General features: G+C 36.0%; 2 protein-coding genes across 2 annotated transcripts in view; both read right to left on the bottom strand.

The window, feature by feature from the left end:
- Positions 1-339: 339 nt before the first annotated feature.
- LOC144447166 (tubulin-specific chaperone cofactor E-like protein) lies at positions 340-4,758 on the bottom strand. The gene is made up of 5 exons (XM_078137071.1): positions 4,620-4,758; positions 3,373-3,515; positions 2,598-2,782; positions 1,211-1,702; positions 340-718 (listed from the first exon to the last, which is right to left on the bottom strand). The coding sequence occupies exons 1-5, from the start codon at positions 4,756-4,758 to the stop codon at positions 340-342; spliced, it is 1,338 nt and encodes a 445-aa protein (XP_077993197.1).
- Positions 4,759-9,762: 5,004 nt separating this feature from the next.
- The window catches only part of LOC144447165 (ATP-dependent RNA helicase DHX58-like), a 7,668-nt gene continuing 639 nt past the window's right edge, over positions 9,763-16,791 (bottom strand). The window contains exons 2-9 of the mRNA XM_078137070.1: positions 15,343-15,507; positions 14,754-14,996; positions 13,933-14,028; positions 13,532-13,607; positions 12,393-13,357; positions 11,920-12,051; positions 11,306-11,425; positions 9,763-10,658 (exon numbers count right to left, since the gene is read on the bottom strand). Coding sequence (XP_077993196.1) covers positions 9,763-10,658; positions 11,306-11,425; positions 11,920-12,051; positions 12,393-13,357; positions 13,532-13,607; positions 13,933-14,028; positions 14,754-14,996; positions 15,343-15,507 — 2,693 coding nt within the window. The remainder of the gene's footprint in view (positions 10,659-11,305; positions 11,426-11,919; positions 12,052-12,392; positions 13,358-13,531; positions 13,608-13,932; positions 14,029-14,753; positions 14,997-15,342; positions 15,508-16,791) is intronic.

The following is a 16,791-nucleotide window of genomic DNA, read 5'->3' as shown; positions in this document are numbered from 1 at the left end:
GAATCTTCGCCATTGTAACTCAACCATAAAGCAAACAGCATATACATCTCTTGTCCGTTCAATCATGGACTATGCCTCTGTAGTATGGGACCCCTTATCTCATCAAGGATATGACCAAACTGGAAAACATACAAAGACATACTGCACGTTTCATCAATGACTATAGAAGGGAAAGCAGTGTCACCACCATGTTAAAGGAACTTAAATAGAAACCACGAGTGAAGAAGAGAACAAGGACTTCAGCTCATGTTTAGAATCATAAATGACCTAGTTGCTATCCCTGCTGAAACCCATGTTAAATTCAACCCTCGTACACCCAGGAAATCACATTCAAAAACCTTACTGATACAAGCATGTAAGACAGGTACTACAAAACTTTCCTTCAGCCCCATGCCAGTGTTTCTCTATATGAAATTCATCCCCATCTTTTAATTTAAAAGCATGCAAATGTCGCTTAGCTGATGCCAGCTCCTCACGACCACCATATGCAGTGCCAATCATGTCATGGTCAAAATAAAACAATCGAAATTCATTTGGTGGGAGCCCTACAAATGATTCCAACTCAGCTTTGAACTCCAAGACTGTTTTTTTGGTGTCAACTTTCATGAGGCTCTGTTTGTCTTCATATTTGATAAGACAACAAACAACGTAATCTGGGGACATATCAATTTCTACCAGTGGATCCAATTTTCCACACACCTTTACTAAGTCATGGTACCTGTAAATTAAATGAAAAGAGAAAATAAAATTAAGTTACCCCTTTAGAATCTAGTTTGAAGCACCTAGATGTAAGTAGCAATTTCTTCTACATGTACTCTTACACTAAAAACACATAGCACAATTGAGGCCACATCTGTCTATCATCATCAGTGTGTGTGTGTGTGTGTGTGTGTGTGTGTGTGTGTGTGTGTGTGTGTGTGTGTGTGTGTGCAGGTGTGTTTTAGCGTGCTCGTGTGTGTGCCTTTGAGTTAGCATTTGCGTATACATGTTTACATGCATGCATGTTAACTTAGTACATCATATTATGTAAAGTTATGGCAGTGAAACCATTCATGTGGTAGAATCTTGAGTTGACCAATTGTTAGTGACTGTATCCTTGGTTATGTGATGATGCAAAAACAATTTCCTGGTTGCAGCTAATGCATGTTTAAGTCAAACAAATCAATGCAAAACAATGTGGCTGTAATGTGTTTTAAAATTAAATACTCACCTCTGTGGTTGTTCATCAGGATCTTTATCCATATAATATCTGATAAACCGTCTTTCAGCATCCTCTCTCTCAGTTTCTGTTATTCTAGTGCCATTCAACCTCAACACACCGGGCAACCTAGCTACAACCAAAGCACGTCTTTCCTTCTCCGGGTACGTATCCAGGAATGGTATACATTTTATACGGATATCACTCAATTTTGGGAACTCATTAATCTTATCCAACTCTTCCCAGCTACTTATTTCGTTGTTGGTGATGCTTAAACATTTGAGACAAGGAAAGCTGTCTGGAAAATTCCCAGAGAGCATTTGGATGTTGTTCTCCACCAGGTACAAGTGCTCCAAGTTTGGGAAGACTTTTCCAAGTTTACAAATTTGCTGGAAGTCTGTTATTCCGTTATTGTTGAACTGCAACAACTTAATGCCAGTATGTGGAGTGCCAGATATGTCTACAGTTCCATAACTATTCAGACTTAGATGCAGTTCTTCCAATCTATTAGAAAATATAGACAGAAAATATATATCTAACATTTCTGAAATTACTACAATCACACAGTTGAGACCCTGTCTATTGACTGAACAATTAGATGTATCATCATGTTATTCCCCAATAGTTTTCTTCATTCTGCCAAGGAAAACATGAGTGACCTAAGGGGCCTTTGTCACCATGAGTCGCTAGACACGTAGTGACAATTAACCCTTAGGTCACGAGTATTGTACGGCTGCATGAAGAAAAATATTGGAGAATAACATAATTATACCAGTGCCAGTAATATCGAAGAAAAATCGAGGAAAATAATGGTAATTTTGAATGTTTTGACTAATATTTTGAACACAGCAGAACCAGTGACGTACACGCACGTTGTGATGACATAGATGCACATTGTCGTGACGTAGAATGACCATCTGGAGCATATATTCCATATTTTTTGTTCTAAATCACTCGTGCATGGTATAATCATATATAGATTTTGTATAGAATAGATATTGTAGAAAATACAATGTGCTAGTCTGGTGATGACTTGTATCTGTATTTACATAGTCCTATTTGTACTTACACGGCAGTGCAATACTGAAAACATTATTGCATACTTCTATGATTACATTTTTTAAATGAAATTTGTTGTTTTTATGAAACATAATTATCAAATAATAACAGAACCCCATGACTCATGGGTGGGTTTACCCAAAGTGCTTGCATTGCAGTGTTTTCTACTGACAACCACACCTATAAATGCACTCCTGCAAATAGTATATCATATTGGCATACACACGCCATGGGCTTTTGTTGTGTTCACACTGCTTTGTGAATTGAAGTCTGTTTAACACTACTTGGTGATTGTCACAAGTAAAACGGGGACCAAATCAGTCAGGACCTGACTACTTACTTTGGCATAATACTCAGTAATAGAGGAAGAGCATCCCACTTTACCCTGGTATTATTTAGCACTAATTTGGTGATTGGTGCCATGGATACGATCTCCAGTTGTTCTTTTGCGAGTGGCTGAGTGAGAGGATTGGCGCTGAGGTTCAGGAATTGTAAATGAGGTAGTTGAGACACAATGGAAAACACCTGTAAAGAACAATAATATGTAAATGAGGCAGTTGAGACAATGGAAACACATGTAAAGAACAATAACATCAAAATGAAATGGATGAGACAAGGGAAATAAAATTTAAAAAATTATGTAAATTAAGTAGCTGAGACACTATGGAAAACACTTGTAAAGAACAATAACATGTAAATGAGGCAGCTGAGACAATTGAAAACACCTGTATGGATCAATAACAAAGCCTATTGTCTGAACAAAGCTTGTATAATCAATATTGCTCATTTTCAATCACTGATTCAGTCATAGGTATCATAATTTGTATCATAATTAATCTCAACTCAAAGACAAGTTATAATTGTTCTGGATATCTAAATACTCTTTTTATCCCATTTTGAGTTTTAATGAGTATGAACAGGTGATTATGTCATTATTTTACACAATTTGTTTGAGTGTTAATTCCCCCCCCCCCCCTCCTTGATCCCAGGAAAGCTTTTAGAGATATAGCTAGGAAGGCTTTCTATTTTAAGTGTAAAAATCCCATTCCATATATGGAAATCCTTTCATTCCAGACATCAAATCTTTTTCATACTTGATAAAAATTGATGCAAACCTCTTTCCAGTCTTCAAGTTTGTTCTGTGTAAGATCAAGTTCCTTTACCCCAGGACATAGCTTCTCAATTTCCCCATCATCCCCTGCACAGTTTATGCAGCAGTCATAAAAAGTAAGGCATTGTGGGACAAATGGTGCTGACCCTGAAATTAGTAGAAAATAAGATGAATCTAACTGTTAAAGGGGCACAAGCTAAGTTTACATGTGTTTGGATGTAGTTTATGCTGCATATTTATAAGGTACTCGCAGTATTGTACAAACTAGAGAACACTTAACCACCACTTGCAATTAACTGAACTTTTACGTTTTGAGGATAACTTGCTATCAGAGACACCACTCTACTGTGAGCGTGATAATTACACATCAATTTCCATTTAACAGTATTTTATAAACTAGCTACTACCTTACACAATGTATCAACATGTTGCAACAACAATTTTAGTTGTGTCTATCTTTACTTTAGTTTGCTGAGGGCTTCCTTTCCTTAGCAGTGAGGTGTACCCATAGATTATGAGTAAAATGTGGTCTGGTAGCACTCTAGCCCTGCTTGCATAGTTTGGTGGGTTTGTGACTCAATTCTGACTGCAGTCACTTGGCTGACAATATCACTTAGCATAGTGTGTAAGGTATGTCATGACAGGGCGCCCTCACACATCGGCCAACCCCTAAGCGAGGAGGCCAATGAGGGCGAAACGTTACCACATATCTTACAGTCTACACTTAGCACTCGAGTCACAGACACTACAAACATACAACGAGGGCTAGTAACCATATAAGCCTATATTATAATATAAGCTTTTGGTGGCATGAAGCTTACTTCAACACCTATTTTAGATCTCCTTACTTGTACATATCATTTTCCAATATCTGAGGAAGAAAGCTGGATATTGAATGAATGGTGACAGTTTCCACCTCTTTGGGTATAAATCCCTGTTATTACCAATTTCAAGTTCTTGTAAATTTCCTGAGAATCTATTACGTATGATATTACCTGATTTGAGACCAGTTATGGCTATGAAACCCTTGAGGGGGAGGGAGGAGAACATAGATAGTTTAACTTTTCATCTGCAACATGGTACAGATATGTAAATGTAATTTTTGTGGGGATTACCCCCGCAAAGGGGGAAATATGTGAGCGTCCCAAAATTGACAATGTGAATGCGAAAAGTGAGTGCAAAAGTGCTAAATGCATAATATGTGGAAAATGGGGGTGAAACTTAAAGAGGGACACTGGTATTGAGAGTTACCTGATTTGCGACTTGGTAGGGCTATGACTATACTACCAATACCCTCAGACTGGGATTCATCATCCTGGTATCTCTCTTTGAATGCTTGTGGTAGGGATACCTTTTTATCAGGCTTTGGTGATGATGCATTGGTTGCCATCGTTACTGGATAGATGGATGGAAATAGAGTGCATTGTGATACATCAAAGGATATTTGCGTTGGAAATGTCAAATAACTTGAAGTCAGGTGTGAACAATAACAAAACAAATTTCAATAACTTATTACCAATCTATTTAGTAAGCTACTTATCAAGTCACAAGTCGTGTTGCCATCTTGCCATTTAATACCGACCCGCCCACAGGCATTTGTTTCCCGAGTTATGTCTCAGAATATTTCTATCAGAATACAATAAAATGTCAATAATATCGTTAATATTGACGTAAATAACCAACTATACACGAAAGGGGTAAAATTACACTTGTTTCTGTGATCGCACAGGTTCACTCACTGCGAAAGAAGACACAAGGTTTGAAAGGCAGCCCTGCACCATTACCGTACATAAACATGAACTTTCAACCGGCCGTTGTACTCGGCAAACATTTCGAAGATTTTACCTTCTGTCCCTTCCTAGTTCCCAACTTTAACAATCTTCTGATAAATCGCGTCGTTGTTACAATCGGACCACGCTTACCAAAGATATCAACCGATTTCTGACGCCATGTAGGGGAATTGGAGCAGATAATTTTTTTCTAACTTACCTATTTTGTATATTGTCCTAGCCCTTTATGTAACAGCAGCGTATTGACCATGTAAACATCGATATCCAATCATGTTCTCGGAAGGTAGTTAGAAAAAAAATTAAGGGTAACGGTATCAGCTGATCATATGACTCATGCAGTGTACACAACATTACGCAGCAGAAAACGATGCCAAAAAGATTAGCATCAGAATCGCAATCACAAACAGTATCAACTGATCTTTGAAAACGATTCCCATGCCAGCACCAGAGTCAGGACCGTATCCGCAAGATTCTGTGCTCAGCAGGGTAGGTCTCGCCGCGGGGTCTCCACCTTGGATCTGGCTCATCGGAGTCAAAGTGCGAAAATGAGATCGAGAGTATAGAATAATTACATCAAATTCACTTGACATTTTATTCAGTAAGATATTCATTCGATCCTAATGTTTGCCAAACTTCTAAATGTGTGTGTGTGTGGGGGGGGGGGGGGGAGATCTGGAGAGCAACCATTTGGTATGGGGGGGGGGGGGCGAGTCAAATTTGTTTTCTTTCTTTTTCCCCAGATCACCATGAAAATGTTTTCCTTCTGGCAGTGTGCAACCATATGGCAGATTTCTTTGCAAACAATATCTTTGTACACAATACAATTAGTAAGTGTAAATTTGGTTCAAACATAAACGTTGGAGAGAATTTTTAGACAGATTTGTGGAATATTTTTTATAAAAACATAAATTCTACAATATTGCTTGGTGAATAGGTACAAACATTTATAAAAAGTTGTATTCTGGGGTCCCAAGCTTTGGATAGTAAAAACCAGAATCATAAGTAGAATTAAGGGCTGTCAAACAGAAATTTGACTGCATTGTGTTTTCAAACATAGACCCTCCACCCTCCCCGGGTGGAGGGTCTATGGATGTAAAAACTCAATATTACATGACTTGAAAATCAACAAAAATGGCTGCATTAGTATTTTTGTGCTTTGCTAATGAATTTGATATCTTTCCCAAAGTTTCTCCAATAGGGAACTTGCAATCCAGATTGAGCATGCTCAGACGCAAAGGACTATGGGATTATCTGTGGTTATCGTAATACCAAATCTGGAGCTACTAATAAAATTAACCTCTCACACTTGTCAGGGTAACTATGAATTGATTATTTGTGGTTGCAAACAATGTATTAACATTGTTTACAATACTAATTGATTAGTATTTATTATCACATTTCCCATGATACAACATTCAACATGGCGGGTTTGCAAGTTCCCTATTTGGATCAGATTTGGATAGCAATATATTAGTATGACAACATTTTGAATGAGTGAATCCCAATATGCGTGGGTGTTTATTATGTGAAAATAAATTACAACATTTGGGTTGATTTTATTTGATTTTATTTATTTAGGTTAAACACATGATAGTACAGTACAGGAAACAGTTACTTAAATTATACTCATAAAATCCAGATTTTTATACCTCTAGTTTATAAAAGTATACAGGTTTATAGTCATCTCAAATCATCATCCGTGATGGGAATTAACATATCACGGAATTTAATCATCATTTAAAGTTGCCATATGGATGAGAATGTGGAATTTAATTTGGATTTTTAATTCATACAACTATTTTGTCATGGCTTCCTACTTGAAAAATCAAAATGAAACAACATGCAAAAAAGCTTTAAAAAATGTGTAAAAATGTATTAATGTTAACAAACACTTTGCACACTTAGTATGCCTCTGCATTTTATTGAGTTCAAAACAAGGACTTGGCATACGCTGTTTCACATTGATTTTTCATGAAGGAAGCTGTGATACAATTGTTTTATAATACCCAATCCTCATCCATATGGCCACTTAAAAAAATACCTATCTGATACGTCCAGAAATTAACAACAGAACAAATAATATGTCAATAAAGATTCCTTGATTCAAAGAATAAAAGTTGTTTACAGGTATTCATTCGAGTTATTTTATGTGGCAACATATGTGCATATCACAAAGTAAATATTTACATGCTTGTATAACTCCACACAAAATTTTTTTTTTTTTAAAGTGAAAGTTTACTATTTTGAAAAACTTGAACTCTCTAAATATTGATTCGTCATTTACATCATTGCAGATATTTATTTTAATTTATTTCAAAAGCACAAAATGATTCTCATTATTTTATCCAGTCTGTCATGGTTATCCATAACAACACTGCTGGATCAATTTTGTCTATAAGGCACAAACAGAATAACTGCGTGTTTCCTATAACATGGCCTCTCAGAAAATAGGGCAGGTATTTTATTTTATCTTTGTAATTGTTTTTTTTTTTTTTTTAAATATTGCTTCAAACCAAAACCAAGCAAAATGTTAGTCAGAATACCCCTTCTATGATAGTTTGATGAAATATGTATATACATCGCTGGGGAAAGAAAACATGTGCATGAATGTCAAGAAGACAAAGAATTATATTTTCATTTTATATTATTGAAAAAAATGTTAGGGTGGGAGGCTTAAATTAGGGTCGGTTGGGTTATCTGAAACACACTATTTTTTATGTGGCCTAAACTGTTTACTTGTAATTAAAACTTTTCTACCTTCTGTATAGGCATTAACAAGTTTAAAAATTTCTGTTTAAATATATACAGTATAAAAACGCTACAACTTTTGAAACAAATCATCTACAGTAAGTAAGGTAAATAAAATGACATTTTGTCTCACTGATTAATTTGAAACCTCCATTCACATTAAAATAAAATTCCCATTTCAATATGCTGTACCATCTAATTTAAAAGTTCTACTTCTTCTATACAATACCACTCTCTCTCTCTCTCTCTCTCTCTCTCTCTCTCTCTCTCTCTCTCTCTCTCTCTCTCTCTCTCTCTCTCTCTCTCTCTCTCTCTCTCTCTCTCTCTCTCTCTCTCTCTCTCTCAATGTGATATAACAGGGTAAATATATATTGAAATAAAGATTAACATGAATATTAATATACTTCTATTCTCATTGTGATAACACAAACACTAGTATTCTTTGTTTAAAAGTTCTTGGATAATACATATACTGAAGAGCACTTGGTTAAATGGATCATTCAATGATCAAGTAATAGTCTAAGAGCAATTTTAACTTCCAACATTTAACAGAAGCAGGCATAAGATCTAGAATCCATTAATGTAATTAAATATTCCAATACTGATATAGCCTTTACACTGAGGATGTGCCAATAATAATAATAATCTTTAGTTATACTGGATAGTTCTTTAAGTATACAAACACTTTTCTCCCAAGAAGTCCAGTGAGGGCCATCCCCCTCATGGATTCAGTGTTAATGCAGGAGGAAACTGGAGTACCCAGGGAAAACCTGTGTTGTTCGGTAGAGTCAAACTGAACGACCCTCTTCTTACTTACAGTCAAGCCCTGAATGGGTTTGAACCTTGACTACAGTGATAAGTAAGAGGCAAGTGGTTTAACCACTCGGCCACTGACATCCCTTTTATATAAACAGCTTCTCTGTAAAAACCTTGTTTTTCAAGGACTGAAATAATATCATATTATTACATTGTGCCATTGCAATTATTTGCACCAGTGCGCACACATAATATGGCATTTCCACAATAGTGCAATACCGAAAACATTATTGCACATCTGCATACAAATGATATTCAGATGTGGGCAAGATTTAATTCTGTGCACATGAAATTACATGATCACAAATATGATTTTTATGAAAATTTGATGATTTTGGATAAATATTAGTATATGTAATAATAACAGATCCCCAAAGCCATGTGGTGCCAGTGTGGGTACTCTAGCATCTGCTTGCACTGTTTTCACAACACTTGTGAAAGTACAACTGCTGAGTCATCACAGCACAGATGAATGGAACCTGTTTATACAAACAGGGAAAGTAAACAACTGAATTGGATTAATAACACTTGGCTCAGCATGCAGGAAGTAGACATGTATTACATTCCATAATTTGATAAGAACAGTTTTATGGCCACTTTACATAATTGTTCACATTCACAAACAAATTAGAAATTCTCCTGGCATTTCATGCACATGTAAAAGAGGCCATAAAACTGTTCTTATCAAACCATGGTGTGTAATACAAATTACAAGTCTCTGTTGTTCCAACATGCTGAGCCAAGTGCTATTAATCCAATTCAGTTGTTTACTTTCCCTGTTTGTACTAGGTTCTGTTTGTCCATGGTCAGATGTTGGCAGCTCAGTGTATGACTGCGCAGAAGACTGTAGACTTGCCCATGCAAATACCCAGAGCAAGTACCCAAGTACACAACCCTTGTACTTGTGCATTATGGGGTTTCTGTCATATCTACTTCCTATAGTAGAATCCTAGTTTATTTTAAACACACAAGAAATACAGGACTAAAATATTACACTTGCTTCTACTCCCACTATCTAAATTCAGATATCATTTATTTTCTTAAACACATGTGACAGTGAATTTAGGGAATGGCAATACATCAATGGAATCAACTGGGAAATTTTTCCATTGTTTTATTCGTTTCCTGGAACCATCACTGTATTCTACAATAAAGCTAGCAATCTTGATAACTGGAAAACACTGTGGTGGTGGAAGAGTGTTTCCCCAATCTTGCTTGCAACTTTTACAGTAGATTTTCTTTATCCCCGATTTTTTTTTCTCTTCATTTCTGTGTTCTCTAAATTCTACTTTAGTGTTGACAATATCTGCATCAATGAGGATGTGATTTGTTTCAAATTTAGAAACATCACTGCCTTGACACACCAAGTTGTCAGGACAACCTTTACAATACAGCTTTACTGAATCTGCTTCATTCAAGCTCTTTTTTTGTTTCTGAGCTTCTTCCTTTTGATTTCTTTTATCTAAAACAAAATTCTGGATAAGCAAAACTTCTTTGTAGAAATCATCTTTAGGCATACGATTCTGAATTTCTTCGACTGCTTTTTCCATTTGCTGGTCTAAAAATATGTTAACTTTATCTCGCAAAGCCACGTCGGCATCACCGATGAAATGCCGTGTACTTTGCTTTTTACGTGCACGACCATGTGACTGCCGCAGTGATATCTCATTTGTTGCATGGTTATAATTGATTACCATGCGGCATTCTTGAATATCTAACCCTTCTTCAGCAACACTAGTAGCCACTAGCAGTTTACAGTCACCATTTGCAAATCTTTGGATGGTGGCATCTTGCTCTGCCTGGGTCATCTGGCCGTCCTGGGACTTGCCTCGAACACCAGTCAGTATATCAGCTTTTAAGTCTTTAAGACTGACATCCCTTCTTGTATATTCACAGATAGCTTTTGCCAGGTTTCTCATTTTGACAAATATCATGCCTGAAATTTAATCAAATTCACATTATGTATTATATATATAATATTATTTGTGCGTGTGTGTGTACTTAACTAGCTTTGGAATTTTGTTTTGCCTGATATCAGTTATTTTTTTTTGCTTAACTTGCTTATAAAGGATGGTTTTATTTTTCTTGAAAATGTTTGAATCTACACTGTTATGTACCCAAAAGTAAACCCTCCACAAGTATTGCATTTAATATTAATTAGTAGTCAACCTGCTAATTGGAATGTTTTGTGTTTCGATCAACAATTTTATTTTGCCATAATTTTCATATTGGTGACTTGATCACTCTACTTTGAACAGTTAATTCCCAACTTTTGACATTTAGAGTAAAGACACCCAACCAGTATTACTATAATTGGCTCAGTGATATTTCACTATGCTGTTTACATGCAGGTATGCAAGTGTGCATGCTTGACTATAAGAGAATCTATCACATCCCTAAATATCACAGAATATGACATAATACAATACACACTAATCCTCTTTCTCCCTAGATATTTGATTGTACACAACTAAGTACAAGTTGGAAGAAATTAGAAAGATGATTAAACATTTAGCCTACATCTCACATACTCATACCAACACCACTGAGAAAGCCAAATAACAGATGATACTGATAGCTTACCTCTAAACTCATTACTGCTGTCTGCCATTTCACTTTGTAGGGTAACTTTTAACATATCCAGCTTTGGATTTGGATATTTATCCTCTTCTGTACTTATTTCATACAATGTACTTGCTTTCCCTGAAAAAATAACCCTTTTTTATAATTTACATGCACATACATATGTTCATACCTACACACATATATATGTAGATATGTATGTATGTATGTATGTATGTATGTATGTATGTACCGGTATGTGTGTATGTATGTATGTATGTATGTATGTATGTATGTATGTGTGTATATATGTATGTGTGTGTGTGTATGTATGTATGTATGTATGTGTGTATGTATGTATGTATGTATGTATGTGTGTGTACATATGTATGTACGTACCTACATACATACGTACGTACGTATGTACGTACGTACATGTATACTTTATCCAATTTCACTCTCAAAGTGAAATGATAACTGCCATGTCATAGAATTAAAAAAGAGATATGAACTTTTCAAGATAATGAAGCTTAACAGTAGAAAAAAAGGCGATCATTTTGCTTGTGTCACTGGTATGTATTAAAACTTCCACAATAAAATTTCTTTGATTCATGGATGCATAGCTAAACACTTACGTCTATAGATACCGTATAACCATGATTCAATATCTGAGTTTTCATGTTGGCGTCGTATTACTCTTTCATTGTAAAAGTCATCAATGATCTTCAGACCATCTGCCATCCTACAATCATTACTCATGCGCAGAGCTGTGAAAAAATTACACAATTATATTTCATGACTAATATTACACCCAAGGTTTTCAATCAAAAATAATTCTGTGCATCGTAGTAATATCTATATATATCATGTGATTTCATGTATTATCTATATATTTCATGTTCTCATATTGTTGAATTAAATTGTTTGTCTGTACATTGGCATTTATAATACTTTATATAATTATTTGACAATTTCAAAATTCAAGATCTGTGGCATAATGAAAAGGTCACTTTAGGATGAGAACAATTTCCTTGAATGCAATTGATATGATCAGATGTAATTATAACATACAACAGCTTGGCTGATTCAATTTATATTAGCTTCATACCATTGTTATAAATATCGAGATGGTCACAGCAGACAGCAACGTCTTGCATCTTAGCACTTATTGCTTTGAGCCTTTCTTCCATTATCATGTTCTCATAAGGCTGTGTTCCATGATCTTGGCATCTCCCACGAATGTTGGCTTTGATTTCAATGTCAGTCATCATATCTTGAACAGTTGTCTTGAAAGGATCAGGGTTTCTTGGTGGTATCGACCTGCTGATCTGTCCTGGGTCATTAGATACACGCCGAAGTTCTTCTTTGTTGTCTGGGTCTTGCACTGATACAAGACACTGAGCATCTAAGTTTGCGCACAAAGTCAAAATATGTTGTTTGGCTGCTTCTAGCTTACTCTTGCCACCAGTTCCTGGGCTAGCTGTCAAGCCGACAATTTGGGGACTTTGAAATGCTGATTCAGAAGCTTCGAAATCAGCTGCATTCTCCTGGTTCTTCATTCGCAAGTAATTAACCATGATCATGTTGTATGGATGGTCCTTCATGGCATGGTGACATTCATCAACCACAATCAAGGAAAACATGGATAGACTTGTCTTCTTTTCCTCCAGCCTGTTCATCAAGACACCTCCAGTTGTGATTAGGATATCATTAATTTGCACCAGGTCTTCAAACTCGATTTTGGCTGTTGATGCACCACTGCGTTTAGCGATATTGAAGAGTGGTAGGAACGTCTTCAATCGTTTATAGGTCTGGTTAAGTTGGTGGATTTGATTAACAACAAAAAGGGTTTTCCTGCTCAGCTTGGACGAGGGGTCTATTGTGGTTAAATTCATATCAAGGGTTTTGGCTTGCTCTGTCAATGAAGACTCCATGTGGTGTTTAGCAATCATGATTGCTACGTGTGTTTTACCAGTACCAGTAGGGGCACAAATAATGCAGTTCTGTCCTCTCTGTGCTGGTGCTGCTAATTCCTCTTGGTAACCCCTAGGAGTCAGCTCTTCATATATCAATCTGAAAGAAATTACTGAATGATTTTAATATATTGTGACTCCTGGGTCCAGACCATTGAATGGTGGCTTTGGCTGTATATATTGTACATTATACCATAAATAATTATCTTATTTTTTTGCCCAATTTGTTCATTTTATGACTGTGGCATTATATCATAAATAACTATAAACTTACTTTTTGCCAATTTGTTCTTTTCCACATGCAGGGTCTCCAGGGATGCTATCAGTTTCAGAATGATGCCTTTTCTTGGCTGTAGGAAAAGTAGATGGCTTACATCAATAATTGTTGAAAGAAATTACAATGGTATCTTTTTTTATTTCACATGCAAATAGACAAGAAATCCACTGTGGCAAAGGTACAAGCAAAATAATTCACTGCTAATCATTTCTAACATACCTAGACAATTATTTGACATTCCCTATCAAAACCTTTGTTACAGCTATTTGTAGTATCGAAGTATGATGACATTGTCAACCATATATAGACCTCAATTATTATGATGTGTATCAGACAGCTGTAACTAAATGGATGCAAATAACTTGCAATACCTAATATACTTAACTAAAATATCTTACCAGAATGGTCTTTGGGCTGCTTTTCATCCTGTGATTTGTCAAAGGTATCTCCATCTGCTTGTTTATTTTCTTCCAGTGGTACACCTCTTTCTTCTTCTGTGTAAGAAAAGGAGGAATAGTGTTGTTATTTATAACTTAAATGTACCTCCAAAAGCACACTCAATGTTTAATGGCAACATGGCAATGAAGTCACCCCTTTCTAGTTCTCACATGTTCTTAAACATTAAAATTAGCAAAAAATGTCACACTCTAATGTATATAAACTCCTTTTTGTCAGAAATACTAGAAAACTGTTTTCACATACATACAAAGTATACAGCTATTAAACCACCAACTGTATATTTTCAGAGCATATATTATTCTAATCCTCAAATTTAATCTTACTGGGGTTAAATATAGTTTTATGACAAAGCATTCATTGGTCTGTTTCCTTCATTAGCTGAGGAACAAGATTTCCTGGAAAACATATCACAATTGTCGTGACTCTTTTATCTGATTTGAATAAGATTTAGGTATATAGTGTTTATGAAGATGTTGTTTGCAAAAGAACTTTGTCTTGGTTCTGCTACCCAGTGAAAGTAACAAAAGGAAGAGTTTGACCCCCCTCCTCCCCAATATTAAAATGGTTTACCCTTGTTTAGGAGCACTTTGGGTTGTTTCGAAGCTATGTAAAAGGTTAATGTTTACATAGTATGTACTCGAAGAATGAAAAAGGAAAATTAATGATGCTATTTTTCACCATTTCCATAACACAAGTTTTCTTCATCTAAACCAAATGCAATCATATGCATGTAAGTAAACCCCAATGAAATGATTCCTACCACTTTCTCTCAGCTGTTCGCCATTTGCTTGAGATGGTTGTATCCCAGTTGTCGAGTTGTGTTCACCAAGATTGAATGTTACACCCGCATGGAAATGAACTGTAATCGGTTGTTGGTTAATCCCTGTCTGTCTGTCTTCACCATGGCCTGGGTGTACACGTGGAGGTGAATATGGAGGTGGTGGAGTAGAAGGGTATTGATTTGATGATGATGGTTCTACATCTACATCAAGTTTTTGTAATTCTACAGAGTAAAGAAATTATATAAATTAACATTTTATTTCAAGGACTTTGCCCTTACGGAAGGCATTCTGTTTAAATCTGGTTATAGTTGTAGAAGGGGCGTATAGGTATATGGAAACATACTTTAAGTACAAACCAAATACTATAAACAAACATTCTTGTATGTCCCCAAACTTGTAGTTCACTGAGTGGCTTGCATAATTAATGCTAATTTGCATAGTAATGATTTTATAAATGAGCTACACATCAAAAACAGTGCATTATGTGCTAGAACAATATAAGGTTACAGAACATATATTCATTTCATGTACAAATGTTGGTTAAAGATATTAATTTGGGAAACTTACTAGGACCTCTGGGAACATCATCTTCAGTGTTGTCACTTTGAGTGTCTGTAGATTTACCAGATGGTGTTTCTGTAAAAGGTGGTGGTGCCTTAAGGTCTCCTAATGTATTTGAACCTTCCTCAGTATAACTGTCCCCAAATGTCATAGGTTCATCAAAACTTTGCTCTTGTAGTAGTAGTAGTTGTTGTTGTTGTTGTTGTTGTTGCTGCTGCTGCTGCTGTTGTTGTTGTTGTTGTTGTTGTTGTTGTTGTTGTTGTTTGTACTCTGCCAGAGCTAAGAAAGAGAATTAACAGCCATTACTATAAGTGTCCCCCTCAGAGGAATTTAGGGGGGGGGGTGTCACTCAAAAACTGGGGAGTGAAAGGGGGGCTACTCAAAATGTTAAATAGCACCAGAAAGCATTCTTTTAGTCCTTGAAATTCAAAAATCTCCGGGATGGACATACCCACCCCACTTGACTCCTTCAAACTTTGATTCAACTAATACCACCTGATTTTAAATTTTACCTATGATACTACTTTTGGGAATAAGCTGCATTCATGAAGTTGCTACCCCTTCCTCTTGAAATATGCTACATCCTTAATGTTATAAGGAAATTCAAATTCAAAATAGAAATTTAGTTTGATATTGTATGTATGTATGTATGTATGTATGTACGTTACGTACGTATGTATGTGTGTGTATGTATGTATGTGATATGGATGTATGTATGTACGTATGTATGTATGTATGTGTGTGTACGTATGTATGTATGTGTGTACATACATTATGTATGCATATCTATACATGTGTGTGAGTGTGTGTGCATGTGTTGTTTCAATGGAACACTCAACCTCAATTTGTATAATATTTGTAGCACCATTAACAGTTAAAGAGTAATGATGACGGTAAAATGGTGACGGGGGGGGGGGGGGTTAAAAAAATTTAGTGTCAAGGATGGGGGGGGGGGGGTTACGAAAACAATTCAAGCCAGGTAGGGGTCACTCAAATTTTGTGGATTTCGAAGCAATTCCTCCGACCCCCCCCAGGTCGTAAATAATGACGGCTCCCTTATTTAACAGGGGGGTCTTTTTTCACGCTGTATACCATACCTGGTAAAATAAAATCTGGGTCCGTTATACCTGGTAAAATAAAATCTGGGTCCGTTTCGCACATGCGCATAAACCATAATTGGATTTTATTTCACGGCGGATTTATTTTCGTTATGTAAATTAGTATACCACTGCAGTCGTGGTACATGTGGTATTTGGTTACGATGTTACGATGTTACAATATTTATTTCATAATCATACTATTCATAAATTATCAAAAATTTAAACCCATGCCCCAATTTGATTAAAATCCGATGTGGCCGGCGGCGATCACTCGGTACGATAACAAACGTCACTGTAAAACGATGGAAATAGAGCATTAGAGGTAAATAAAGCATTTAGACGCTTTCACCACATC

This window comes from Glandiceps talaboti, chromosome 16, assembly GCF_964340395.1.
Source record: "Glandiceps talaboti chromosome 16, keGlaTala1.1, whole genome shotgun sequence".
NCBI lineage: Eukaryota > Metazoa > Hemichordata > Enteropneusta > Spengelidae > Glandiceps > Glandiceps talaboti.
The sequence above is the reverse complement of the archived record's forward strand: the minus strand, read 5'-3'. Positions and strand labels throughout refer to the sequence as shown.